The following is a 26,844-nucleotide window of genomic DNA, read 5'->3' on the forward strand; positions in this document are numbered from 1 at the left end:
AATAATTTGTGGTTTATACTGTCTTTTTTCCTTTTCTGAGCTAGAAATCTGGGAAGGTGGTTAGTGAGTTAAAATGAGGAGAATCAAATTACTGAATATTTGGAACAGAAGAGGAAAGATCAAGAGCTGGGTGGTGTGGCAGGAATATCCACTCAGATCATTTATTTCTGTCTTAGTCACTGGAGATTTCCAGGGCAATAAGGGGTTCAGCACTAAATGGCTACTAGGTTTGTGACTTTGAAAGGAAAGGAATTTGTGTAAGAGAAGCAGACAGTATACCAGCCTTCTCAGAGATGACCTCTACAGTGATTGGGAGCACTTGCAGGACTCTTATTGAGAGGAATGTGATATGTAAAATAATTATCTGAGGCAATAATTCATTATTTATTCAAAGCAGGTGAGATACATGAAAAATTAAGTAGAAGATGAATGTGGAATGATGCAAATCTTGGTAGCAAATCCAGCTGAAGTTTTCAGATCTCATACTGCCTTTGGACTTTCTTGGTATGTTCCCTGCTTTGCCAGCCCTAGAAAAGTCTGTACAGCAAAGCCTTCCTGTGCATGTACCTATTGTATGCTTATTGACTCACAAATTCTTTATTTATATACACGGTTTCCAATCTTCCATGTCTTCAGAAAGAAGCAGCTGAATTCCTTGAAATGTAGCTCTTTGGCCCTCAAGTCTAAGCAGGTCTTTCAAAGAGCATGGATGCCTCATGTCTCTCAGACTAGAACCTGTTCCTTACATAAGTGTTGGCATAAGACCAGTAACAGGATGGGACCAGAATTACTGTGCCCTCCTTGCAATGATCTGTACATAAAGAAACTCTAGTTTGTTAGCTAAGAAACTTGGAGAAAATGGAATTTATTCCTGAAGCAAAAGGAGATCTTGCTCTTAGTTATTCCAGCTCAGCAGGAGAAGGGCTCAGTTCAATGTTGCATCATGCAGAGCATAGGTATTAGTTGAGTTCTGATTGCAGACCCTGGCAGGCACTCAGAGTACGGTACAAGAATTTGATTTTCAAGATGAGTTACAAAAGATGTACCTTGAAGTTGAACTTTACAGTATGCAAGTGAATAAAATCCTTGTCTCCATTTTTTATGTCAATTTAATTTTTTACAGAGATGCTTTTCTGAGAATAAAAACCAAGAATTTTGGGTGCTGAGAGCCTTATGCAACTACATCAAACATCCTAATGTTGACTAATAACAGCAATCTGTCATACAAACATATCAAAATTGGCTGTGCTTCATTGGTAATGTTAATCAGACTGCATGGCAGCACCTTCTGTCACCAAAATAATTTACAGTAAGTGTGCAGATATTATTTATAGTGACCTACTATTTCTTCTTGCATGAGGAATTCTATTTCTCCTCACACATGATAATCTTGGCTCCTTTAAAAATGAGCTCTGTTCACTCTCAGACAAATTATTATGAACAAATAAGTCATTAATTAAAATGTCTGGAACTATAACACTGCCTGATGTTTAATATTAGCTAAATTTTGGCTGAGCTTGCTGAGAGTAGAGGAAAATGCTCTACTGTCAGAAGAGATGTGTTATGGTCTTTTGCAAAACACACTGAACACAAAGTTTTTTCTTAATGCTTGGTCTTACCTAAATCTGTGATTGTTCTCTTCTACTTCCATTGAAACAATCTAGCCAAATCTTTACTTGCCTTATCATAATTTGAATGAAGTGGTCACAGTGGTTTTAGGTTTTTTCCAGTGACTCCATTAAAAACAATGTATTTTATGTTCCACTAGACTGCATTCAGATACCAATTTTAGTGTTAGACTGCCACATTCAAAAAAATCTGATTGAAAGCTGCTGATTTGAATTTCATTTGTATTACATAGACAAGAGTTGAAAAGAGTTAAAGGGAATAGAAATACTGACCACATACAATGTCTGGAAATATAACAGTAGTTTGTGAAGTTTACATCAAGAAGGTATTAAATAACTGTCTTCTTTTACTTAGTAATAATATATTTTAATCAAAAAAGCTCAGCTTTTGCTTTAAATCTGCTGCAAAATAATTTCCACTGTGTATCTCCAATGTGATTCTTTCAAATGAAGAAATAAGTGTGTTGCATACTTCCTCTGTTGTGATATTTTTATTTTTACTTGATGCAGCATGTAATTCTAGAATGCTTAGTTTTTGAATTTCCAAAGGAAGGAAAAGCTTCTCTGGTAGCTAAAACAGGGAGGCAGGACAGATGACGACTGCTACCTTTTTAGCCTAACTTCTTTTTGTAAAAGTCAAGGTAAAGAAACTAAATATTTAAGGAATTTTAGTATAGAGAAAGCACAGTTGTATAAGCATAGCTATGTCTTCAAAAATTGTGGAGGAGAAGTAGATGTTTGCCTTAAGTAGTTGTTTACCCAATTAAGAAATGGCCACTTCGTGTACACTTTATGTATGTGCCATAGAAATACACTGAATGTATGTGCCATAGATTGCCTCTTGAGTGCTTATTCACTTATTTTCTCAGTGCATGCCAAAAGTATTAATTTATTGCACACTTGCAGGACTGAGATAGACCAAAACCTGCAAGACTGAGATGGAGAGAGACCAGACCTTGCAGAACTGAGGTGAAGAGAGGCCAAAATCAAGCCTAAGACCCACAGAAGCTAGGAAGAATTTAGTGCCCAAATGTCACTGACTGCTTGCCCAGGTCACACCAGATTGTCATGGCAGTGTAAGTGGCTGATCCCTTACTTGATGAATGTTTTGTTGCTGCCTTGATCTCAAGATAGTTTCCTGGTGACCATTTTGGATTTGGATTATAAAGCTGCAGGCTGCAATGTGTGGTGAAAGCAGGGCATTGTCTACATAAGCTGTGTGTGGATATCTGCTAATTAGATACAGAATGAGAGGTATTGGGTGAGGTTTTGCATGCAGAGGGGAAAACTATTAAATGTCTGAATGTGCTGTAATCTGTTGGCATTTTAGAACATGAACTGCAGCTTGAAAAGCAAAGCCTCTTAAAACATAATTTTTGTAGTACGATTCAGGCACAGGATTGCCATTCCAATAAGTAAGAAAAAGCACAATGAGTTCCTGCAAAAAGGAAAGCAGCTCTAATGCTTTTTGTCAGTAGAGAAAGGCTGCTTTCTATATAGCAGGTATTGCTTGTGTATTTGCTTTACCTTTATATTTTGTGATGCCAGGGATTTTAAAGCATGAATTTGAAGGAAGATTAAGAAAGAGATAGAGCATCACATGGACTGGGGAGATATACTTATGTAATACCTGTGTGCAAAGAGGGATATGGCTGAATAAAAGACTTTTTAGTAAATATCAGGAAAAATACCTAGAGAGATCAGCTGGGGTGTGGTAGTTTTGGGTTTTTTTCTGTAAAGACGTAAAGCTTCTGAGGCTTTGAAAAATCTTTTAATTAAACTGAACACAACACTTGAGAAAGAACAGAGAAAAACTTTCTCTTTAGAGGTATGGACAAGATAATTGAAGGTTAGTTTAATCTCCATAATTTATCATCTGATTAGTGTATATATATTGCCTTCTCACAGGAAATCCAAACCTGGAGAATATTAGGAAGAGTTTTCCTTGCAACTGTCCTCATACCTTCGGAAGTGTCTGGCAAACCTTTAACAGAATATTTTAAAGGGCAGTCACTAATGTTCATCTTTGTTTAAAACTACTGTGCATGGAGAGCTTTTTGAGTGGCAGAATAAGGTGTGGCAATAGGGCTCATAGGGCTGTTCTGTGCCTGCTCAGTGCAGACATAGCCTGCCTTTTACTGAACTAGTCAACCTTCCTAGCTCTGAACCAGCCAGTTGGCCTCCCAGGAGCAGTGGCAGGATTTAGACCTGTTCAGATTGTGAGACCCACCAGAGAAGACAAGAGGCTTTCAGGTACAGCCTAGGCTGAGCTCTGTTGTCCACTAAAGCTTGGTTAGGTCCAGTCCCAGCACTGGGTGCAGTAGAGACATAACCATTTGTCTACAAACCCCAGTTAGTAAGTGCCAAATACTCTGAAAACTTCAGAATCTGGGGGACTGTGTATCTTCTTGTCTTGTTATCTCCATGTGGATCTGCTTTCAACTTACTATTCAAGGAAAATTTAGTGAAAATAATATGTTTGGAAGACTTGATTGAGCTAAAACAAAAATTTAAAAATGTTCACATATGGCCTTGGTTAGCTTCTGATGCATCTTCTCACAGCTTTTTGAAGCTGTAAGGTTTTTTTAGGTCTCTGATCAAAATGCACAAGCATGTCTTGATATTTTTTTTTTCCTTTTCTTTCTAACAAGAGTAGTTTAAAATAGAGTATGGGTAGAATGAGGGAAAGCAGAACAGGAGAAGCTCACAGATCCCAAGAGATCTAATTATGAGTTAGAGTAGTGCGTTATGGAAATTTTATATTTATTTTTAATAAAAAAGAATTACTGTCTTGAGTACTGGTCAGTGAATGTTAGGTCAGGTTCCCTCAGCAATCATGTTAGCCTGGGTAGCTGATGAGAAGGTCAGAGCACAGCTGGATGCTCTGGAGCTTTATGCTTCATCTGGGCAGTAGTCAGGGAAATGTCTTGCATCCTTGCATCTTCCAGGTAGTGTGTTAGACCAGTCTGCCCTGTGTGTGCACCCAGCTCGTTTTCTCACTTGCATTTCTGTCTTAGCACAATGTGACACTCAGCTTTTTTGCTTCATTCAGTTCCTGCAAACCCATTCCAGCTCTTTGCACAAACAGCAGTGGCTTGCGTTTTGTGTTAAGAATATGCCTGACAGTTCCATTGCCCTTTGTCAACAGAAGATGCAGGAGGCCAAATCCTGTTCTCAGTCATGTAGGGGAAGATCTTGGGATCCGATTTTTCATATAGATTTCAGTTCAGTGTAATTTGCTTTAGGCATACCCTACAGCATTAATAAACATGAGAGTGGGACCCCTGCTTGCTGGAGATGAACATTCTGTTGCTCTGTGATTTATCCCTTTAATATATAGGCTATGCAGGGCATTGTGATCAGTTCTCAGAGAATAGTTACTGGAGTGGGTTCTGAACAGAACCTGTTAAAACAAGAAGTTGACTATATAGTGCCTTTGTAAAGCTTGTACCCATTATGTTGTGCTAGCTTGCTTTTTCCTGGAATCACAGTAGTCTGTAAGAAGAGCTAGAAGTGACACTTCAGAAATCACTGTTGCTATGTAGAGCAAAGGAATATCCCACTAGGAGAGATCTAGGGTACACCAATGCAAAATCTTATGTTGCAAAGCTCTGTATTACTTGCAGAGTAATTGAAGCTAGTTGGGCATATTTTATTTATTTTATTAGATGTCATATTTGTCACCTGTTCAAAGCTTGAAGCATGTCACATGTAACGGAACTATTTTCAGTACAGTAAGCTTGTATTTTCTGATTTCTAATTGAAGTCTCCCCTGAGTACTCATTTATATTTCATGTGGAAAAGAGAGACAAGGAGAAGGATATACAGCCCAGTTTCTAGGTGTTCTCTGTCTTTAAACCCACAACCTTTGCCTATCAAAAAGCAGGCCTTGAAGATAAAACTGGTGTCCAACTTAGCAAGTAATCAAGTGCTCTCAGATCTAAGTACTGAATATTTGTTCAGCAATTTCACTTGAGATTTGAAATCCTCCACAAATAGAAAATGCAGCAACTATGTGAATATGATGTGTGACCTATTATTATTCAAGAATCGACCTCAGTTCTGTGGAAATACGGCAAATAGCCTGCATTTCACTTGGAAATGTGTTCATATTCAGTGGAACACTTGCTAGTGATGAAGTCAGAACTGCTCTGCTGGGCAGTGCTTTAATTTCCCAAGCTTTCCCTTATGTCTGTCAAAATGTCAGCATGTCAATTATTTCTGTTCATTGCTCCTAGATAATTTGATGTTCTTTGAAAAGGATTGTAAAGCTGAGTGGTGGTTGTTGCTGTTGCTGCTGTTATTATAATTATTATTGTTATGTATTTTCATTGCTGTTAGCTTTGCAATATTTATAGTTGTTAAAATACTGAACAATTTAATTTTATTTTGAGTTTGTGAAACCTGTTTTCGCTGGTCTACATTAAGATTGAGCATTTGCCAAACCTATGCAGCCTTTCTCACTCTTGGAGCCACAAAATTCTTTTCAATACAGAAGATGTAACTAAATTAATAGCAGTGCCTTTGAGTTTGGCATTCTTAACAACATTGCTACTTCTGACAGGAAGCTGTTGAGGTATGGCTAGGAACTTTCCTCCAATAAGTTCCCAAAAGCAACATCTCTTTGGTGTGTTAATTTTCTACCTGTAGTTAATATGGCGTATGTATGGATAACAACAAATATTTCCTTCATTCTGCCTTACTTTTTCTGGTATCCTATAAATATGCAGGAGGATGCAGACCTGGTGTGGCAGTGTGGGGAGATACTCAGTTTTCAGCAATGTAAAGCTCCTGCCTCTCTCAGGCACCAGCACATATTGGAAATGTTATATAATCTGCCTGTCATAGACAATCTGCCTAAAGAAAGCAAGAGATTTTCATAAGTTTAAATTTGCCATTCCCTTCATTGAAAAGACTGGAAAGAAAAACTGGAGGAAGAGAGGACAGGAATATCATTTAAAATTTGGAACACAGAAGCTGACCTGCATTGTGCTGAGGATTTGTATAGTTTGGCATTCTCCTTTTGATCTATATTAAATGATCCTGAAATGATGGGGTATTACAGACAATGAATAAACTCTCCTCACAGAAAGTTTCTTCTATTCCTTGTGATATACAGCTCTTACACTGAGGCTGAGAGGTTTTAGAAACTGTCAGACAGAACAATAAGAGGGAAAGAAAAGAGTATTATCTAGTTACATATCTAGCCAAGTTAGAGCTTAAGACACAAATTAAAGGCAGGCAGCAATTCATAAGAAAACTAACAAGCAGTGGGAAGTAATTAGTATCTTTCCTGATGGATCAGTCTTGAGACTAATTTTGCTGGTTTTATTAATATCCCAATACCAAAAAGAAAAGAGGAGCTACTGAATTGTCTTGATAACACAATTTTTGGACTTTTATCCATGATAGGGACAATATTTCTCCTTTCAATTTCCTGTCTTCAGGTAATCAAAATCTTCAAATCCCTTTTTACTCATCTTGTACTCATAGACAGAGTTTTGTAAGAATACCCTTATGGGGTTTTTTTGCCCTTAGCACACATTTGGAGCCTGGTCTCAATAAAATCTGTCCAGTAATCAATATTTAAAATGCACCTCTACTCTCACAATCCAAATTCTTTTTTGGCAATTACATACCTTTGAAAGTAAGGACATACTGGGAAATACTAGCTAAGGAACAAAAATTCTGCTGCATAAAGTCTGTCCAAATGCAAGAGAGAAGAACTAGGTGTACTAGTCATATATATTTAAATAAGATTAATGATTAGAAATGCCTTGCAGGGAATTTTATGCCATCCAAGTTAACATCTCTTTGGCTATTTTCTATGCATTTTTCACAGTCACAGTGCTCTTGGATTTCTTGGCTGCTGGCAAAGGAACATGTTAAAATAGTGTTTAGGATGTCTAAAATTTGTCAGCCCAGATCTTTGAAAACACCTCAGTACAAGCCATGCTGTTTTCTCCTTGTTTTTCTTACCTTGAGATGTTCTTGAGAATTGGCAATTAGTCTGGAAACTGAAGTCGATTCAAATACAGTGTCTGCTTATTAACTTTATTTCTGTAGAGTGTCTGTCATCCTATGTGGTAAAAAGCAAGAGTTGCTAACCTGAAGCCCTTATAATTAATAAAAAAAAAGAACAAAACCACCACCACCACAACAACAACAGAAGCACAAAAGCCAAAACAAAAACCTGTTTGGTTACTGCAATTAAATTGGTGTGGGATATGCTCTATTTCTTCAACTTTGTGGGGCACAGATAGAATTTGTGGTTAAGGCAGCTTTTCTCTTTCTTGCTTTATTTCAGAAGAGTGCTTGACTCTAATATGCACTGGTGTGAGTGCCAAAGACAGTTTTAGCATGTATTTAAGTGTATTTGCCTTATTTTTGAAAATGATACAGTTCTTTGTCTTGGTTCAAAGTGCATACAAGTCAACAAAAAAGACTGTCATCAACACAACTGGGTAGTGGCTCTTGCTCTCTGCAATCAGTGGCACATGCTTCCCTTTTGTCAGACACTGGTGCAGTTCCAGCTCTCTGATTTCCCTTCCAAGAGCTACCTCATATCTTAGCACGTAAATGCACACAGAGGGGCAATTACTGTTTTCAAGCTATTTTCCAAGAAAAGCAAGATACTGTAATCAGACTCATCACTAGGTTAGGATCCAAAGGGCATAACCATCTTGGTAGACAAAAGCTTTTCACAGTGCTGATTACAGAGAGAGACTGACCATCAATTAAAACTCCCCTTTCTGAACCTTTGTTTTTCAGAAAAGGGCACATAAGGGATATTTCAGAGAAGATCCAAAAATAGCAGGTGGCTGTCACTGTTGTACTGTGCTCAGTTTTAATCATCAGATTGAAAAAATAACATGTTTGGGTTGCACAGGGATGTACAAAAGTAGGTCTACTGTTTAAATGCAAGAAATGGGTATGGAGAGATATGGGTTTAATATGAGACTGCAACTCCTGACAGACCTTTCTCACGCAACACTCTTACTTCTCTGCTCAGTTATTTAAAAGTTCTAAAATATGTTAGTGGCCTTCTGATAAAGGTATTGCAGTGATGTGTATATCACTGCACTTTCTGACCTGTGAGCATTTCTTGCTTTCATTCACCAAACTTAATACATCAGAAGAATTTGCTCCAGTACAGATAAATACTGGGAATTTTTCCAGCAAATGGAACATTAACTGTGCTTGCTGGGGGGCTTTTGTCTGCTTGTGGGGTTTGTTGGTTTATTTTTTTTTTAATTTGGGGAGCAGGGGGGCAGATTGCTTCCACGTGTTGTTTTTATTTTATATTTAGAAACGTTTGGGTTTCTTGGTTTTGGTATCTAATAGGTGGCAAAGAAGGTGCAGTGGCTTTCTCTGCTATCAGTCAGATACCAACTAAACAGACTCATATTTTGTTCATTTTAAATAATTGCTATTTCATGAATAGACTTTTCTTTTAAAAGGGGGCAGATGAACTCTATTAATGCAGATGAACTCTTTCATTGCTATTATCTCAACATAAAATGTATGATGTCAAAAAAAATCCTCCACCAGAAGCCACATGCTAACTCGTTAAAAACAAAAACAGGAAACATTTTATTTACTGTGGAAAAGATCACATCAAAATAGAAATAGGGAAAGGGAGGAGAGGTTGCAGCTGTTGCAGTCAGTTTCAACTACAGAGCACTTTTATTGTTGTTGTTGTTTTGAATGCTTGTCAAATTTGACAAGTTCATGTAGCTTCTGGGTTGTGGAACTGTGCATATGTTTACATATATTTACTGATTTTGTTTCTGCCACTAGATAGTACTTGTTTATTAAACAAAGTGATGTTATATAAGGTTATAAGTGATAGTCAAACCTGGACATTCTTGGTTTGCTTTTCAGTAATAAGGCTTTCACCTGAATGTAAATTTCAGTTATTTGGCTTTCAGAGCATAGGTTTCAACATGATTAATGAATTATTTTAGTCAATCTGAATGGCAGTGTCCCTTAATGTGCAATTGGATGAGTGAAAACACCATGAACCCTAGGACTGGAGGTGAAGCAATCCATACAGTATTAGGCTTTTACTGATGCCAGGAAGTCAGCCAAATTTGAGTCCAAAAACTAGAAGAAAATTAAATTAACTTAATTAAGTATTTTGACTATTCAAATATCAAAAATAATTTTCAACAATTGCACATAGTTGGTTTGTTCTCTATTTCAAATATGAAAAGAAAATTCACACAATTAAACTGAGTTAAAGAAAAGCTGTTCAACACTTTTGTTCAACAGTATTTGAAATTCCCAAAAGAAGCCAGTGAACTTAACTGCTTTGCCTTCCTTACTTGCATCCTACTCCCCAAATGCAAAAGGTTTCAGTTCCCTCGTTTCCTGCTGGTTGTAATTCATAGACATAAACCAGCCATGTTAATTTGGTAATCATACTAACTCAATCTTACCACCTATAGGAAATCTATGCAACTTTTATGCCTAGAAGTAGTTCAAATTAGAGGTTCTTGTTCTGCCTGTCTATAATCCTGTATCTTTAAACATTTTCAGAATGTTTGAAGTTACATTCCAGCCTGTCTCATCTTCCTCCCATGCTAGACTCGGTTTCGATTCTGGTAGAGGTGTTTTGGATCAGCTGTGGAATACAGGGCCAACAGCCACTGTCTGGGCTTCTGCCATCTCTACAAACAAATTTTCCCCAGCTATGGTTGTTTTGGTTTTTTTTTCCTTTTTGATACTGATTGAATGCTGTGGCCTCAAAAACCACCCTCCTATTACAGATGAGGTGGTAGAACATAATGTTTGTCCTCTGTTGAACTTGTAGGGTTATGCATCCAGATATTTTATCTTCTTTGCTAGAACTGGTCCAAGACCTGCAGTCACATCCTGCAATCCATTTCTGTTCCTCTTTCTGTACATAGAGCAGTACTTTGCTTCAATCCATGTATGCTTTTTCATAGAGTTGTGTTGTATTCATGAGGTCCCCAGATGGAGGAAGGAATGATGAATCTGACTCCATGTTCTCAGAAGCCTAATTTATTGTTTTATGATACTATATTATATTAAAGAATACTAAATTAACTATACTAAAGAATACAGAAAGGCTACTTACAGAAGGCTAAACAGTAATAATGAAAAGTCGTGACTCTCTCCAGAGCTCTGACACGGCTTAGCACTGATTGGCCAAAGAATGAAAACAATTCACAGCAGAAACCAATGAAACAACCACCTGTTGATAAACAATCTCCAAACACATTCCACATGAGCAAAACACAGGAGAAGCAGATCAGATAATTATTGTTTTCCTTTTTCTCTGAGGCTTCTCAGCTTCTCAGGAGAAAAATCCTGGGTGAAGGGATTTCTCCAGAAGATGTGAATGCCACAGAGTTGTTTTTCAGTATCAATTGCATTGAGTCCAATTCAGGATGTAAATGCTTGTCTGCTGTACATTTGTGTATGAAAATGTTGGGGAGGCCAAAACTTTCAGGTGGCTGCAGCTAGTGTATGAGGAATGTGAAGGTTGGAGTTATTTTGTGAGTGGGCTAAAGAGGAAGAGGATACCAGAGGGGCAAAATTAAATTCCCTGTGGCCAGAAATTTACTTTAAAAGGAAGAGATATCTGGGAACCCTCTGCCTCCTTGCTCTTAAATTATGTCTTCAGACTCTCAAAGGTGGAATTACTGCATGCCAATACAGTACAAGTGAGGGAAATACATTTTAGGGAAATCTAGAACATATGACATGAGAAAAGGCTGATGTGAACTGTCTTGTTCAAACCTCCAGAAGAAAAGGTGAGCAGCAGATCATATTGCTGTCTTAAACTTCCTAATGGAAGGGCAGAGAGAAAACAAAAAGAGATTCTTCCTTAAGTTGAGGTAGGAGAAGAAGCAACAACCACAATTTGCAATACAAGAGATCCCCATTTGCCACTGGGAAAGAAAATTTCACAAGAGTGGTCAAGCACAGGAAGAGGTAGCCCAGGGAAGTGGCATCTCCATCTTGGGAGATGTGACTCCATTTCCAGCTAAACCTGGACCAGAAAGGGCCTTGAGAAACCTGAGCAAATCTAACATACTCTTAGCAAGAGATCAGACCAGATGACTTTGAAAAGTTCCCAAATGAAGTAGTTCTGAGAATCTATAGCCTTACCCAGTTGGTCAGTGAAATATTAGGGTAAAGAGGGTACATTACTGTTTGTGAAGGTGAAGTCTAGGGGAAGGAGAATGTTTGGAGATAACATTTAATTTATATAGGTTTCTTAAAATTTATTTGTCAGTGCTGTGATTTTGAGAGAATCTACAGGCTGTCTCCTTTCTCCTTGTTTTTCTTGAAGATGTGTGGCATTAGCACTATACATAAGCACATCTGTTTGAGTTTGATAGCTCTAAGTTGAGCCTCTGTGCTCAAGTATTGTTAAAAGACTGAACTGAATGTCACTGGTGCACCCACTGAGCACAGCCAGATACAGGTTTCAAAAGATAGTGTTAAATGGTTTGCCATAGGAAGACCTGGGAGATAGAGACATATTAGGATATTTTATGTATTCTGTTCTAATTATGTTCCCATACTCAAAAAGGTTACAGAAAGAAAAAAAAAAATTACATTCTCTTAATAAAAGATTAAGAAGAACATGGGAGAATGGGCAACTACATACTGCTTTCTGCAAACACACAATGTCCTGTGATTTGTAATATTTCTTAAAATGGGGAAATGCCGAGATGTTCAGATTGACATTTCAGTGCCTCTCTGAATTCAGTGTCTGTCTGAAATATAGGGTTCAACAGTCCTATTAAGTGTGTCTGACACACTCCTTCTTTAGCAAAGTGCCTCCCATAGCTGCTATAATATGACAGGATAGCAAAAGCCTCATACTCTGTCTCATCCTATCATTCACCAAAGCTGTATCATCATCAGATGAAATCTATTGTTTTCTTTCCTGCTGTGTGCTATTGATTTTTCTAACCTTTCCTAATGTTAAATTTGTTTGGCTTTTAAACTTTCTTACCAAAGGTTAATGTCATTAAGTTGAGCGGGTATCTATAAAACTACATGTGTTATTGCCTATCTTGTGTTGCTATACTGTCCTTTCATTAAACTCTGACTGCATTGGATAGCTCTGTCTTGAAGATTTTTGTCATTCCAGAATAATGCAGTGAAGGTTGAAAGGAACTGCATTACAATTGTCATCCAATTCTATGGCATAAAATATTGGACTTGATGTGGCAGGAGAGCAGATTTATCTGAGGCTCTTATACCATCAGCAAACATGAACTGCACAGGCATTAATTTCAGCAAGACTGTAAAGAGGATGGAGGATCCAGTTCTGCTGCTTGTCCCCTCCCCTGTTCAATCTAACCATACCAGTCTCTTTGACATTGTGGCAAAAGGAGCAGTACTAAAATGTCTGCCAATTCTACAACTGGCTATCTCTTTGATGTGGAAAGAGAATGAGAAATTACAGTTTAATTTGAAGAAAGTGGTGGCTTTAATGGTAGCACTCTATCAACATTTTTTGACATGATGACCTATAGCAGTGCTTGTGTAAAGCATTAAAGGTATGGGTGAGTAATGTAGTCAGTAAACAGCTCCAGGCACTTACAAGCACCAGCTCTTACTGTACTCACAGGTACTGCCTTTAATGAATAGTGCATCTGACATCCCATTCACATATTCACACTCCATTCCAGTGCTAGGTGTTTGAGGCCTTTTATTGTGAATTTGCACAGAAGACAGTAGCAGAACATACGTTGTCTATGCATGGTGCAGCAGAGTTTTCTCTGGGAGCAGAATGACCTTCAGTGCCCTCCAATCACTATGCTAATGTTATCTTGCCTTGGTAGTGCCTTGCAGTTCCTCTAGAATAATTTTTTGTCAAAGAACATCCTGAGATGCTAGGCAAGAATTAAACTTAAGAGTAATGTTTCTAGTAGTGGCATAAAATCATAAAATAATAAGTCATAGTTTAAAGTGTTGTAGGACATCATTAAAAAAAAAACAACCCACAAAAAGAAAAACCAAAAAAAAAAAAACCAAAGAAAAAAAAACCCAACCAAAAAAAAAAAAACCCAGACACCTTGATATTCCTTATGTGGAAAGTAGAATTGCAGCCTACCTTCTGCTGACAAACCTAACTGTTCAAGATCAGGTGTGTTAATTTGTTAATGCCTGGAGGAAGAAGTATTTTGCTAAGGGAGAATGGGGATTAAATTTTTCATTCATAAATTGGTATCTATAAACTGCTTGCTTCTGCCAATGCTGTGAAGCCAAGGAATGGCCCTGGCAAAAGATAAAAGGCTTGACTTCTCTACTGCTAATTTAAGAGCTGGCAGCTGAGGTTGTGTCTTCTCCCACACTCAGCAGTACCTGTCCCTGCTGCTGATTTAGTCTTCATCTGTCATGTTCTCAAGCTGCTCAGAGGCTGTCTGAGAAATACTGAGGTCCTGTCTGTCTGTTTATGGTTTCTCACAGCTTGGTCTCTCTTCCCACTATCAGTGCTGATATCAAGACTGTTTGAGAGCACCCCATTCTTAGTGAATGGGACACCTTTTCATTTAGAGTAGCTTTGATAAACAAGTTCCCTTCAGTGGTTTTCAGATCTGACTGAGCTTTCTGAGTGGGACTGAGTGGGACTGAACAACCCTCTACCTTTCCTGGGCTCCCTGGGTATCTCTGGCTGCTGTTGCCAAACTCACATGTTCATTATGGGCTCCAGATAGCCTGTGTCATGTGCCCCCCCTGCCAATTTTACATTTTTGGTCTTTTCCAGAGAAAAGTGAAGCTATGGCAGCTTTTAAAATAGTTTTGTGCTTAGCACTGAGTGCAGAATCCACGCACCTTTTCCCTCACCACTTTGCAGGGGAAGCAGCATCACTTCTGCAATGGAGGTCTCTGATTACATGTGCTGTTGCAGCTACATGATGCTTCATCTTGGCAAGCCTATTATTACTACTTGAAAAAATATTTAGAGCAATATCAGGTCTCAGAAAGAGGCTGCTACTTTTGACCAGCTTTCTTTCAGAAGTTTTTGAGAAGTGTAATAGAAAACCTGTTATTATCTTTTCACTTTTCTCTTCTACTTTATCCTAATCTCCTACTGCCTGATGACTTTATTTGGTTTTATATGCAGTCTGGCTGTGTGGGAAAGCATTTCAGTGATAGTGTGTCTTCCTATTGGAGGCTTGTTACTTTGTTGCATGATATTAACTAAATTCGGTGCCTTCACTAATCTTGGAAATTTTGTCTTCTCTACCTTTATTTTTATCACCAAGGTAAAGGCAACTTTAACATTTTTATGTTGGCTTTGTTGTTTGGGGTTTTTTCTGATGCAACAGAGTGATGTACTTTATACACAGAGGCACACATACAAAGATTCTGTATTCTGAATGCTTTTCTCTTATCAGTTGTTATTGTGTATAGCAGAAACATAAAATCTGTCAAGTAAGACAAAGCTAGGAGGCTTTTAAGGGAACCTTGAAGTAGTAGGAGAGGGAAAGTCTAAATCCAATGTGTATGATTCTAATTTTAATTCATAATGCCATATTAGATATTTTTTATTCCTTAAACCTCTTTGAATAGTGACTTTATGAGGTAGATACACTTCCCTTCTCCTGACTCAGCTTTTTATCAGAGGCTTAGGAATTGCCTTAGCTTTCAGTTAAGAAATCTGAACTCCTGCTCTTCTCTAACATGTTCTCAGCCATAATACCCCAGTGCAAGGAAATTGTTGTTGAACCACTGCAAATTGACTGCAGTACAACTGCACTGTTTCTGGGGTGCTTGAACAATTCTGTGTGCTCACATTTATACAGATTTGAATGTATGTAGCAGAGACATAGTAAGTGCAGCACCAGAGAGGACAGTCATTTTCCTGAAAATTACCAATCACCCAGGGCTCACTACACCAGAATTTGTCCATCCAGCAGACCACTGTAAAACATACTTATCCAAATTCACAGATGTACTCAAATGGCTTTGAGTATATACTCCTGGACCTATCAAGCTGCTGGTTCATAATAACTAGTTGAACTGGGACCTACAGTTACTGGGCTCTGTAAGGGTCTTTTGCTTAATCCTGCATCTCCATGCAGAGACTCTGAGTGGTTGTCTGCAGTTAATTTCACCAAAGATGTCATTAGTTCTTAAATTTGAAAAATTACTGACTTTTTTTTCTCTCTCTGTTTTGTTGCTTCTTCACTAGGGATGTGAGTTAATTGAGACCATGGATCAGGACCTCACAGATTTCACCAAGTGCCTTCAGATACTCCAGAAAAAGATAGAGAAGAAGGGCCTCCAGGTAAAGACAACACTTTTTTTTCTTTCTGTGTTTCTTAGTAATTACTCTTTTTCTCATTGTATTTAGGTTAATCTTTCAAGTTTGCACTGAAATGAAACTATTTTCCATAGCCTTGACATCCTGTAGTTTTGCCATAATTTACTGCACATTTGTAAGCATTGATGCTTCTGCTAAAAGGAATTACAAAGTGTGTCGATGAACAAGTGTTAGCTTTCTTAAAAGGCAGCTTGTATTGATTTCTGTTAATGAACTACCCAAAGTGCAGAAGGCTGTTGTGGCTGGTGTTCAAAGCAAGAGTTCCACTTTGGCATGTAAATATATTTTCAAGTCTTGGCACACTAAGTCTTAAAGTTCATGTTCATTCCCCTTTCTCTAACCTTTCAAGGGTGAAATGGAGAGGGGAAGTCTTGTCCTACCAATATTACAAATGGTAAGCAATACCTCCTTCTGCAAAATGTTCCCTTGGAATCAAAGGCAGACTTTGCAGAGCAACCAGTGCACTAAACTTAAAAGAAGCCATATGGAGTTGTCCATCTCTTTTCATGGGAAAGGCAAGGGAGTCAACATTCCCTCTACCCTTCCACAGGAGGCCCCTTGTTTTGTCTCTGAGATGTACAGGTGAAATTCCTTGGGAATTTTCAAATGTGATGAGTCGGCGGCAGATGAGCTCTTGGGATTGCTGCCCTTTCCTCTCAATGGAATAGTGATTCATAAGAGCTGACCTCTCTCTTCTGCTCTTCATGTATGAGTGAAGAGAGGGAGCAGCTGCTGCATCCTTCACCCACAGTGAGGACAAGAGGCCTGTAGGAAAATTAAAACAATAGCACAACATGGAAAGGGATGTGTAAACCTCTTTTCCCATTTTCATTGTAGCAGGATAAGAAGGTTGTCAATTTCCTGATATCACCATTCTCCAACAAAGCAGCAGGGGATTGAAATGCCTATACCCTTCTCTCCTTCTTCCCTCCTCACTCCAGGCTGATAAAAAATTCACCAGTTTTTGCTTAAGCTGCTTTAAAACTTCTTGTTCTTCTAAAGACAATAAATGTCCGTGGGACACTTTGGAGTGCTGTCACAGAATACCCATCTGCAATTGCATCTCAATAAAATGCTGTTGTTCATCAGGGGTTTTTTTTCTCCATCAGTATAGACAGAGATGGGATGGTTTCACCATACACTTGTCTTACTGTCTGGCTGTGAGCCAGGAAACTCTTTATAAAACAGTTTATTTTCTTTCCCCCTATAATTTTTCATCATGAGAGCTCAGAGACATGTCTTTGCATCTAGGACAGGAATGGTAATGAGTGCCATTGGAACAGATGAGCCACCTATGCCTAGGATTTGTTTTGAATTTGGCAAGTAAGGTGCTTTCCTCTTAATAGAAATGCCCTTTCAATGAAGAAGAACTTAAACACTTCTTGGATTCAGTTCAATCCCAGCTATTACTAGAGAGCAAATTTTTTTAAGCTGTTACAAGAGGTTTTATGATGAATAATCAATGTGTGGTTAAAATGAGAGCAATGGGAATATGACAGCTACAGCAGGTGTGTTTAAACAATAAGTAGTCTATTTGTAAAAGTTAGAGTTCTGTGATCACTCTCACAGTAAAGCTGTGTTTAGTTGACTAAAGGAAACCACATTGTGATCTTTGAGGATATTTTTTAAAGTACAAGCCTGAGTGTAATTGCAGCAATTGTGCAGTGTTCATGCCAATGCACTAAATCTAAAATTTCAGTTCAGTTATAATTGTATGGTGTTACATGTAAGAGATGTGCTTTAAATACAATCTGAGTTCTTCGGAGGTGAAAGAAGTAACACAGATATATTTTCTAAAACTAAGCACCATGTTCATTAAATGCTAGCTACTTCTTGTTTGCTGTGCCTGTTCCATAAAACATAATAAGATGCTATCTTATTCATGCACTCTAGATAAAGCATAATGCATTTCTGCTTCTGCTCTTCTGCATTCTCTGAGTAAGGAATTTGAAGAAGTCATTGACTCCACTTAGGGAGATAAAATGTGAAACTTAAGCAAATGTAAGACTAAACTGTATCATAATTCTATAAATTATTAGTTCAGTTTCTAATTTGCCCTTTGTTCAGAAGTATTGGTTGTAATTCTTTAGTAGGAGGTTTGATGGTTCTTCAGAATGTTCTGATGATGCAGAGAGTAACTTGATGTCTGGTCCCTGAATGACAGAGATTCTGAGCGCTTGCAAAATACACTGGCCTCAGTTTATGCATGCAACCTCTTGGCTCTTCTGAAACTCTAGCCTCTTTAAATACCTAAATTTGCACTTAATTTAGGTTTCTTTATGGGTAACAATTCTGCCATAAAAAATGTCAAGTGGTATGACAACAGACTGTTCCAGCCATAGACCTAAAATCTTTGAGGAGAATGCAAATATTTTCAGCAAAGAAAACTGCTGTTGAATTCTGTGTGTCACCTGAGAGGTACACACACAGCTGAGAAGAAAAGGCAGTCCAGGGTCTGAAAATTAGAAGTGGATACAGAAGGGGTTCTTCATCTGCATTTGTGTTTTTTGACCTCAAGGACAAACTTGCATGTCACAAAGTGGAGTTATCTTCCTTCTGCAAAATGTCATAAAAGCTTTTTCTTTAGCAGAGAGTATTAACTAAGTGGAATATGTCTTCCTGGTGCCAGAAAAAATATGTTTGTCTCCAGTTTTGTTTTTGTTTTTTTCCCCACTCTATTTAAAGCACTTGTCAAAGAGGAATAAGACAAAGAGACACTACAAATTTGTTTTCATGTGATTTATAGTTGAAGTTATGAAACAAGGAAGGTATCTCTTTAGTATCTTTAAAAAATTGATGCCACACTCCTGCTGTGTTTGCTGCTATTTCTGAGTAGCAATATGTTAAGCTGGGAAGTTAATTGCATTCAGTGCATACCTTGGATCCACAATCCCACAAGGTAGTTTGTCTGGATGAAATTCAAGTGTGAGTAGCTGAGGTGTTTAAAACAGGCCTCCCTCCATTGGTCAGAGAATAAATTAGCATTTACCTGCTATACTGAATGGATTAAAATTTCTGCTCTGATTTATCAGTCACCTCTATGGAAGTTCTATGTCATGGAGGTTTTTGAGCTCACTTGAACATATGCAGATGGTATTTTGTTCCGAAGGGATTAGGTTTGTGTAATTTACTTTCTATGTCTCTGTGCCTTTATCCTCCTCCTTTTCTTTCTTCCTGTTCATCCAAATAGCTTCTGAAGAAATAACTTTTGAATAGAGGAATAACATATTGAAAGACAACTGTGTCAAACAGTTTTCTTGGGGGTCAGCTGAGTGAGAATGCAGGTGAGGTAGACACTCAGTGCCCCTACTTGTAAAGAAGGATGCAAAAAAAGCTTAGATTTTTACTGGTAGTTAGTTTGATAAGAGCCTTAGAAATTTCTTTACCACAAGGAAATATGTAGCTAGAGTTGATGGTCAGCTGAGATGCAAATCAGGGAGAAAATATACCTTGTTAGTTTTTGAACTCCTTGCTCAACATAAAGAGCAGGAATTCTGTCTTCTGGAATAATTAGCCAAATTCATGACTGCTTTTTCCTTATTTTTCAAATAAACACTCTTAGAATAGTTTCTGAATCCTCAGGGTAATTAATTTCTGATTTACATTGCATATTTTGGTTGCAAAGCCAAGTCATGCAGAAAGCAGCATTGCAGTCATTTTGTGAGATCTAAGTCACCTAATTATATGTATATATAATTACATACTGCAGTGAATTTTAGAAAAGGCAGTACCCTGCATATGTGCAAGCTAGAATCAGTCTCAATCTTCCCTCTCCACAGCCCTAATTCATTTGTGAATTGCATTTCTATTGGATGGGTGAAACAATGAAGTAACACCAGAAGAATTTGTCTCCTGAAGTTTCTTTCCAACCTAAAGGCTCTTAGATATTTTTCTTTCTCTTTCTGCATGACTGTGAGTATGCATGCACACACATGCACATGCAAGTATGTATATAAATGCACATCTTTTCTGGTAGTGTTCCTTCCTGGCCCTAATTGGTGCTTTTTAAATGTCCTAATAACTCTGTCTTTATTGCTGCTGTGTGTGTCTTTCACATTGTTTATGGTCTATTAGGTGTGCACATTTTGCTTTACTGCTTTAATCACTATTTTATTCATTCTGTAGTTATGTGAGTGCTTTCCTTTCTTCATTACAAGACCTTCAAATAAACTTATGTCTGTCTGGTACTACTTTCTGTTCTTAATTTTCTCTCATCTTAACATAAGCTATTTCAAGAAACCAACTGAACAGGCAAAATGATAGGCAAGCTTACAATAACTCTTATTTAGGGATCAACAGATCTTGCATTAGAAGTGTGTGCTATTATCTTTGATTTGCAGATTGGAAAGCAGAAATACAAAAGCACTTTGTCCACAGCCTACCAGCATGCTAGTGGTATACTTGGGAAAGATCCTCCAATTCCCAATATTCATCAAATGCTCTTTCAATAACAGCATCTCTGGTCTCAGCTTGTAGCAGCTAATGCCAGTGAGAACTGAGAGGGTGTTTATCAATTTTGCAGCTCGAAGAAGAATACTCATAATATAAAGATAGATTTAAGCCATTATCTTTATCTCAGAGTTACAAACTGTACTTTCCTTAACTGTTTCATCTAAAATACAATTTAGTCTTAAAACTAAGCTCTGGGACTTTTAATTTAGCTTTATTATCTTTTCTGCTTAAAAAAAGTTAAAGCAGCTCATTTGGTTATATGGGCTGAAGATATAAAAAATGAGTTTTATTGAAACCCACACGCCTTTTAGTGGTTTAATGTTAGTGTGTTTAAATTGATAAAAGCACCAGTGTCAGTATGAAAAAGGGAAAATATCCAAACCAACTCTTCCTAAAAACCCTTGGCAATAAAGGGATACTCTACTAACATTTCCATTTTAAAATCACGCTTCAGAGGTTCAATCAGTCAGCAGTCTAGGGTATTAATTCTTTTAAGTGAATGCAAGCCTTCTTCCCTTTCTACTTTTAAAAAAAGTGTCAAATCAGTCCATTTTCTTTTATATTGAGCAAGGCTAAACAAGTTAGTGAAGTCCTGTGTTTATAAAGTGCCAAAGAGAAGACAGTGATGTTTATGTATCACCTTCAGCCATGCAGTGTTCAAACACCCTACTAAGCCCTCTTTGGTTTGTCTTTATATGAGGAATAAAGGCCCTGAAGGAAAACCCAAAGTACCCTAAAACAAAAATCAGATGTTATTTTAAAAGAGAGTAATTTTTTACATAAAGACAAGTCCCACAGAGAAAAGGTATAATTATTGAAATACTGGGCTCTATTTGGTTTAGTTTTGGTTTTGGCTACCAGCTGAGCTTATTCCTGATATGTGGCTTTTTTTAGCAGCAAATAGATCAGTTTCCTTTCCTGAATAAATCATAATTTTGCTGCTCATGTTGGTAGCTGGTAATTTCAAGATGGAACACTACCTGTTTTCATTTCTGAAGACTTTTGGGTATCCAGAAGAGTAGTGGGAATGGCTCTTAAAGCAAAGATGAGAAATGAGGATAGTCTGTTACCAGGATTTGAGAACAGGGAAGTTACAAAAATACCAGACTAGGGGGGAGAGGCAGACTGGAAAATCCCAAAGCTGACATGAAGGTGAAATGTGAAGCTTTTGTAAGAATCACAGAATCACAGGATGTTTTGGGTGAGAAGGTATCTTAAGGATCATTTAGTTCCAACCCACGGCCACAGGCAGGGACACCTTCAGCTAGACCAGACTACTCAGGGTCCCATCCAGCCTGGCCTGGAGCACTTCCAAGGATGGGGCATCCCTAACTTTTCCCTGGAACCGGTCCCAGTGCCTCACCACTGGACCTGAAGGACCATAAGGACACTGAAGCTTGTGGATTTATTGCCAAATCCTATCTAGAAGGAAGGGCTGAGAATAAAGCTGTTCTCTTTTGGTGGCACTTCTGAGTTTTTCTTCTTAATGCTTCACAGGAGAATAAAAATGCAAATGAGATATATTTTAGGGGAAGTTAAATATGTGTAATGAAAAGGTTCTTATTCTGTCAAGTGTTGCATCAAAAGATTTTTCATGAGTTATTAATAGTAATCTTCTTCATAAACCTTTCCTGTCCAAAAGAAACAAATGAATCTGAAGTGTTTCCTGCTAATTCCACTTCTAAAATGCAGAATTTCGTAATACTTTTCAACAGCAGTAAATCCCTCCTTTAGGGCGTGTGGTGGTTTGACAGGAAATACGTTTTCTGGGATGCTGTGGTTAGGCCAATGGATGCTCAGATTTTAATATTGGCACCTAATGTGGCCATTGGGACATTGGATCCGCCTCTGAGAACACGGGCTTAAAAGCAGGGCTCTCCCCTGGGAGGCTCTCTTGGGTTCTGGTCAGGGAAAGGTTCAGAGCTCCCCTGCCCGGCTGCGGGCTGGGCGGGGCAGGGGCAGCCATGGGGCCGGGTGAGGTAGGCCGGGCCCTGGACAGAAGGGAGGGGAAGGCCCCTGCAGGGTGGAAGGGTGGAGGAGGAGCACTGAGAGGCATCGGGCAGCCCCCCCCTCCCCAGGAGAGACAGACAGAGAGCCTGTGCCTGTGCTTGGCCGGCCGAGAAGGAGAAGGGGGTGCGGCGAGAAGGTGCCCGGCTGGGCAGCCGTGGGAGTTCTGGACAGACAGAGCCTCAGATTTTTAACCCTTGTCTTGGATGATGGAAACCCCACAAATGCTAATCCTCCTGGAGCTGAATGAGAAGAGAGATAGAGATGAGATAAGAGGAAATGGGCCACGAGAGAAATAGAGAAGAACTCAGGTGGAAGAGATGATGGAGTGGCTTTTGCTGGATCTTTTTGTGTAGCCATGGACAGAGCCATGTTCCCTTGTGATACAGAGACTGCATTCTAGGGGGAGGCAATGCCTCAGAACCAAGAGGGTTCGGTGTGGGTACCCCTCGGCCCCAGGGGATGAAAAATATGGGGGGGACAGATGTCCCAAAGTTGAGACTGTGCCTTTTTGGAGTGGGATGAAGCATCCTTAAAAGTCGACCCTAGAAGCAGCTCTGGTCTGTGTTCAGTGGTGAGAGCGCTGGACATGAAAGGAAGAGGTCACCATTGGCACAAGAGGGACTCCTTCTCCTCTTGATGGACTGAGGATTGAGTATTCTGAAGGGTGGTGCCGGACTGAGAGTCAATGATTTGGGGGATGTATTGTATTGGGAATTTGGTGGGGAGGATGAGGAGATGTATTTGTGAAGTTTTCATTTTCCTTGTGTGTTTCTTTTTTTCCCCTTTCCCTTGTAGTTTAGTTAATAATTTTTTTTCCTAAGTAGGAGCCTGCTTTGCTTATTCCTGGTCACGTCTCACAGCAGAAACCAGGAAGAGAGAATTCTCATGGAGGCACTGGCATTGTGCCAGTGTCAAACCATGACAGGGCATCAGACATATCCTTGAAGACTATTTTAACTCTTACGGTCCAAGTCTGCCTTCAAGGAATGCAGTATTTAATCCATCTTTCCCACTGCTGAATTATTTTAATGCTTCCCATTGTAAAGGGATGGCAAAATCCATTTCTTATAATACAGGATATCAGAACTTGCCAGTTCCCAAAGAGAAACCCTAATATGTAAAGTGTCTTCCTGTTCCTCTATAGCTGTGAGTATCAAGGCACACTGAGTATCTTTGCCTTCAAATAATTTTATGCAGTATGGGTGTCTGCAAGAACACAGTGCATCACATACCAAGAAATTTTCTGATGTAATCCTTGTATGCTCTACTGGGGCTTGTATTGGACCTATGGTTATAATTTTTTTAAGACATAAACAGGGCAGGGATTCTGGAGAACACATTGATTTCAGTTCGTTTATTTAAAAAAGTTAGATCCCATATCAAGCTTTGGGGAGAGTAAGAGCAAGGGGAAAAATACTGTTTATTTAGGCAGTTCAAGGGATTCAAGAGATCAAGGATATGCTCATTAACCAGACTGCAGAAGCTAATGAGGAAGCTAGCAACTGTTCTCTCAACTTAGTTAAAGGCTAAATATGTTTGAAGCAGAAAGCGTGTGGTTACTACAGGCAATGTACTGTTCCCTTTGCAACCACCAATTTTGCTCTGTTTGTGACTTTCTCATAGGAGATGTGATTCTCCTCCCCCTTTCAGCCCCTTCTGCTTTGCAGGAGCACAGCTTCCCTGAGAGCAGCTATTGCTGATCTAACTGCCCCCATGCTGGGAAAGTGGTTGGGCTACAAGGACATATCATTATCCTCAAAAGACTGTCATACTTGCATGGGCACGGTCGAGATCATGGATATTGTAGGGGGAGATCTTGAACAGCCACGTCTTTTGACACCAGCAATTTTTTTGCAGTTCAAGGACTGAGACCTCAGGTTGTTGCCTGAGATTTTCATAAATAACTTGGGTTTGGCTTTTTCTTTGCTTGACACATGAATGCTGTGGTGTAATGAAATCTCCCATAAGTTACAACTGTTTTTATTAGATTCTGTTTAGTTAATGGAATGTAAGTTTATTGTTAAGCATATTAAGAAATTTGAGCTAATATGATAATTTTTAACTGCAGATTATAATAGAGCATTTTTTACAACTCAAATTGGTTTCTTTTTACTAAATTGAGATGCCTGTCGAGAATGACAGGTGTTTTGGCTGTTGCAGAGATAGTTTCATAAAAACTTCTAGCAGTTTTCTACATTCCTGAGTATAGGAAACACTGGCTTTAGAGAGCACACTTTCATAACTTCATGAAAGTGATCTGGTCCTTAAAGCAGAGGGTGAATCAATCAACAAATTGACTTTTTCTGTGGCTTCTTTTTTTATCCTATATTCAAATAAATGGCTATTCAAATAAAATTATTTAACCTAAGTAATGTATATCAGAATTCTTCCTTACTGGTTTTGGATTATTTAGGGTTTTTTTGCCATGACATATTCCCTCTTTTTATAATGTTGTATGGCCTTTGAACAGCCTAGAGAAACAGTGAAATTGTAATATTGGTAAAAGCTTTTGAAGCAGTGGTGGCTCTTCCTCTTCTTTTCCTTTCCTTACCTAGAAAGGAGTATTGGCACAGAGGGGAGAGGAAGGTATTAAAACCATTCTGAAGTAAAAGTGTGTGGCTGGTGCTACACAGAAATGTTTTAGCCTGAGGCCTCATTGTTTTCTGCAGTCCTTTGGCTTTTCCTGACATTTAACTCTGCACCTCTTTGCTGATACCAGTGCTGTTCAAGAAGGGGCAGAGGGGTGTATAGTAATTTAACTCTTAAAAATATTGAGAAAATGAGGCAGCCTGGTAACATATGAAAGGCCCCTACAGTATTCCCACAGTAAAATAAGGCAGCTCAACAAAGATAGGGACTTGAAGGGTCTTCATAGCAGAGCTGCCCTGGCAACCAGGCTTTGCTAGTTCTGATGCTCAAGATATTCCTTATTAAATCACCTGCCTTTTACTTTGCCACTGACAGGGGATGGTCTCTTCAGCTTGACTAAAGAACCCATCAAATTTCTTTTTTAAACAACTAACAACTAAGTACTGAACAATTAAAGCTCAATATTTTCTGCAAATTAAATGTGAACATAAAAGGTTTACAGCTTCACAAGCGCCTCCAGTTAAAGAAATCATGCTTCATTTCTTTTTAAGTGTGTGGCTAAATTTATACAGTCTAGAGGACAATGTAGAAAAATAAAATACATTGTATATTTGCTCAGGCTATGTTTAACTTACCTGCTATAAATACTGAAACTACACTGACGAGGAAAATTGACATTCAGATCATAATGTACTTCCTTGAGTATAAAAATATGTCCAGCTTCTTTGAAACAAATGTATAAATTCAAGACTTCTCTCTGCAAGTCTGAACTCCCTTAGGAAAAAAAATGTCATTGTGTACTGCCCAAGTATTCAGTGAAATCACTCAAAAGAGGAACCATTCCCAGAATGGGGCCTAAGAGACACAGGAAAAAATTTCCATCTTTAGTTTCAGGTCTTCTATTTGTCTCTAGAGTATAATAGGACAGGTTATTATTCCCTTGTTCATCATGAAGATTAATGTTCAGACCAACTGAAAATATTACTGTTCTGTTGGGACCTATTGGGAGATCTTCAGACCTGTGTGAACCTGAGTTTAAACATTTTAAATAGCAGAGCTAATACCTCACCCTAGCTAGACACAAGTGCCTCAGGCTGTTATGTCCTCTGTGATGCTGCTGTGGGAGAGTGAAGGTCCTCCAAAGCTCTGCCTTACTTGTGACATCTTTTATACAGACTTCACTGCTAAATGTTACAGTGGGAAAGTGCCTGAGTCGTTACTCTTAACTCAGATGAAACAAACAAAAAAAAAGTATATCTGTGTGCGTGTGTATGTCTATATATACATATATACGTATATATATAAACTATCTATATATATATGTAGTATTTATATATAGTGTGTGTGTATATATAGTGTATATATATAGATAGATATAGATATATACTATTTATATATATATACTATATATATATATATATAAACTGTAGGAGAACATGAGAAGGAAGGAGCAGCAGAGAGGAGCGGGTATGAACTGACCACAGTCCCCTGTTTCCCTGTGCCACTCAGGGGAATGGTGAGATAGAGGAGTAAGGAATGAAGGAGTGAAGCTGAGCCTGTAAAAAAGGTGAGTGATGGAAAGGTGGGTTTAGTTTTGTATTTTTTTTTCCTCTCTAATTTGATTTTTAATTGGTAGTAAATTAAATTAATTTTCCCCAAGTCAAGTCTGTTTTGCCTGTGATGGTAATTGATAATTAACAATTTCCCTGTCCTTGTCCTGACCCATGAGCTTTCTCATCTCATTTTCTCACCTTGTCCTGTTGAGGAGAGGGGGTGAGAGAGGCTGGGTGAATGCCAGGCAGCCAGCTGAGATTAACCCACCACAGAGCTGTAAGGGAAATCAAA

General features: G+C 38.5%; 1 protein-coding gene across 5 annotated transcripts in view; it reads left to right on the forward strand.

Annotated features, from left to right (window-relative positions):
- Positions 1 to 26,844, forward strand: part of TPK1 (thiamin pyrophosphokinase 1) — a 311,253-nt gene that overhangs the window by 171,100 nt on the left and 113,309 nt on the right. For 4 of the 5 annotated variants that reach the window (XM_071429756.1, XM_071429757.1, XM_071429758.1 and 1 more), the window contains one exon: positions 15,817 to 15,912. In XM_071429756.1, the coding sequence (XP_071285857.1) occupies positions 15,817 to 15,912 (96 nt within the window). Of the gene's footprint in view, positions 1 to 2,680; positions 2,705 to 15,816; positions 15,913 to 26,844 lie in introns of those variants that run through there. The other variant, XM_071429761.1, reaches the window with a different exon arrangement.

Source organism: Agelaius tricolor, unplaced genomic scaffold (assembly GCF_023055355.1).
Source record: "Agelaius tricolor isolate 1412-34295 unplaced genomic scaffold, bAgeTri1.0.p SCAF_6, whole genome shotgun sequence".
NCBI lineage: Eukaryota > Metazoa > Chordata > Aves > Passeriformes > Icteridae > Agelaius > Agelaius tricolor.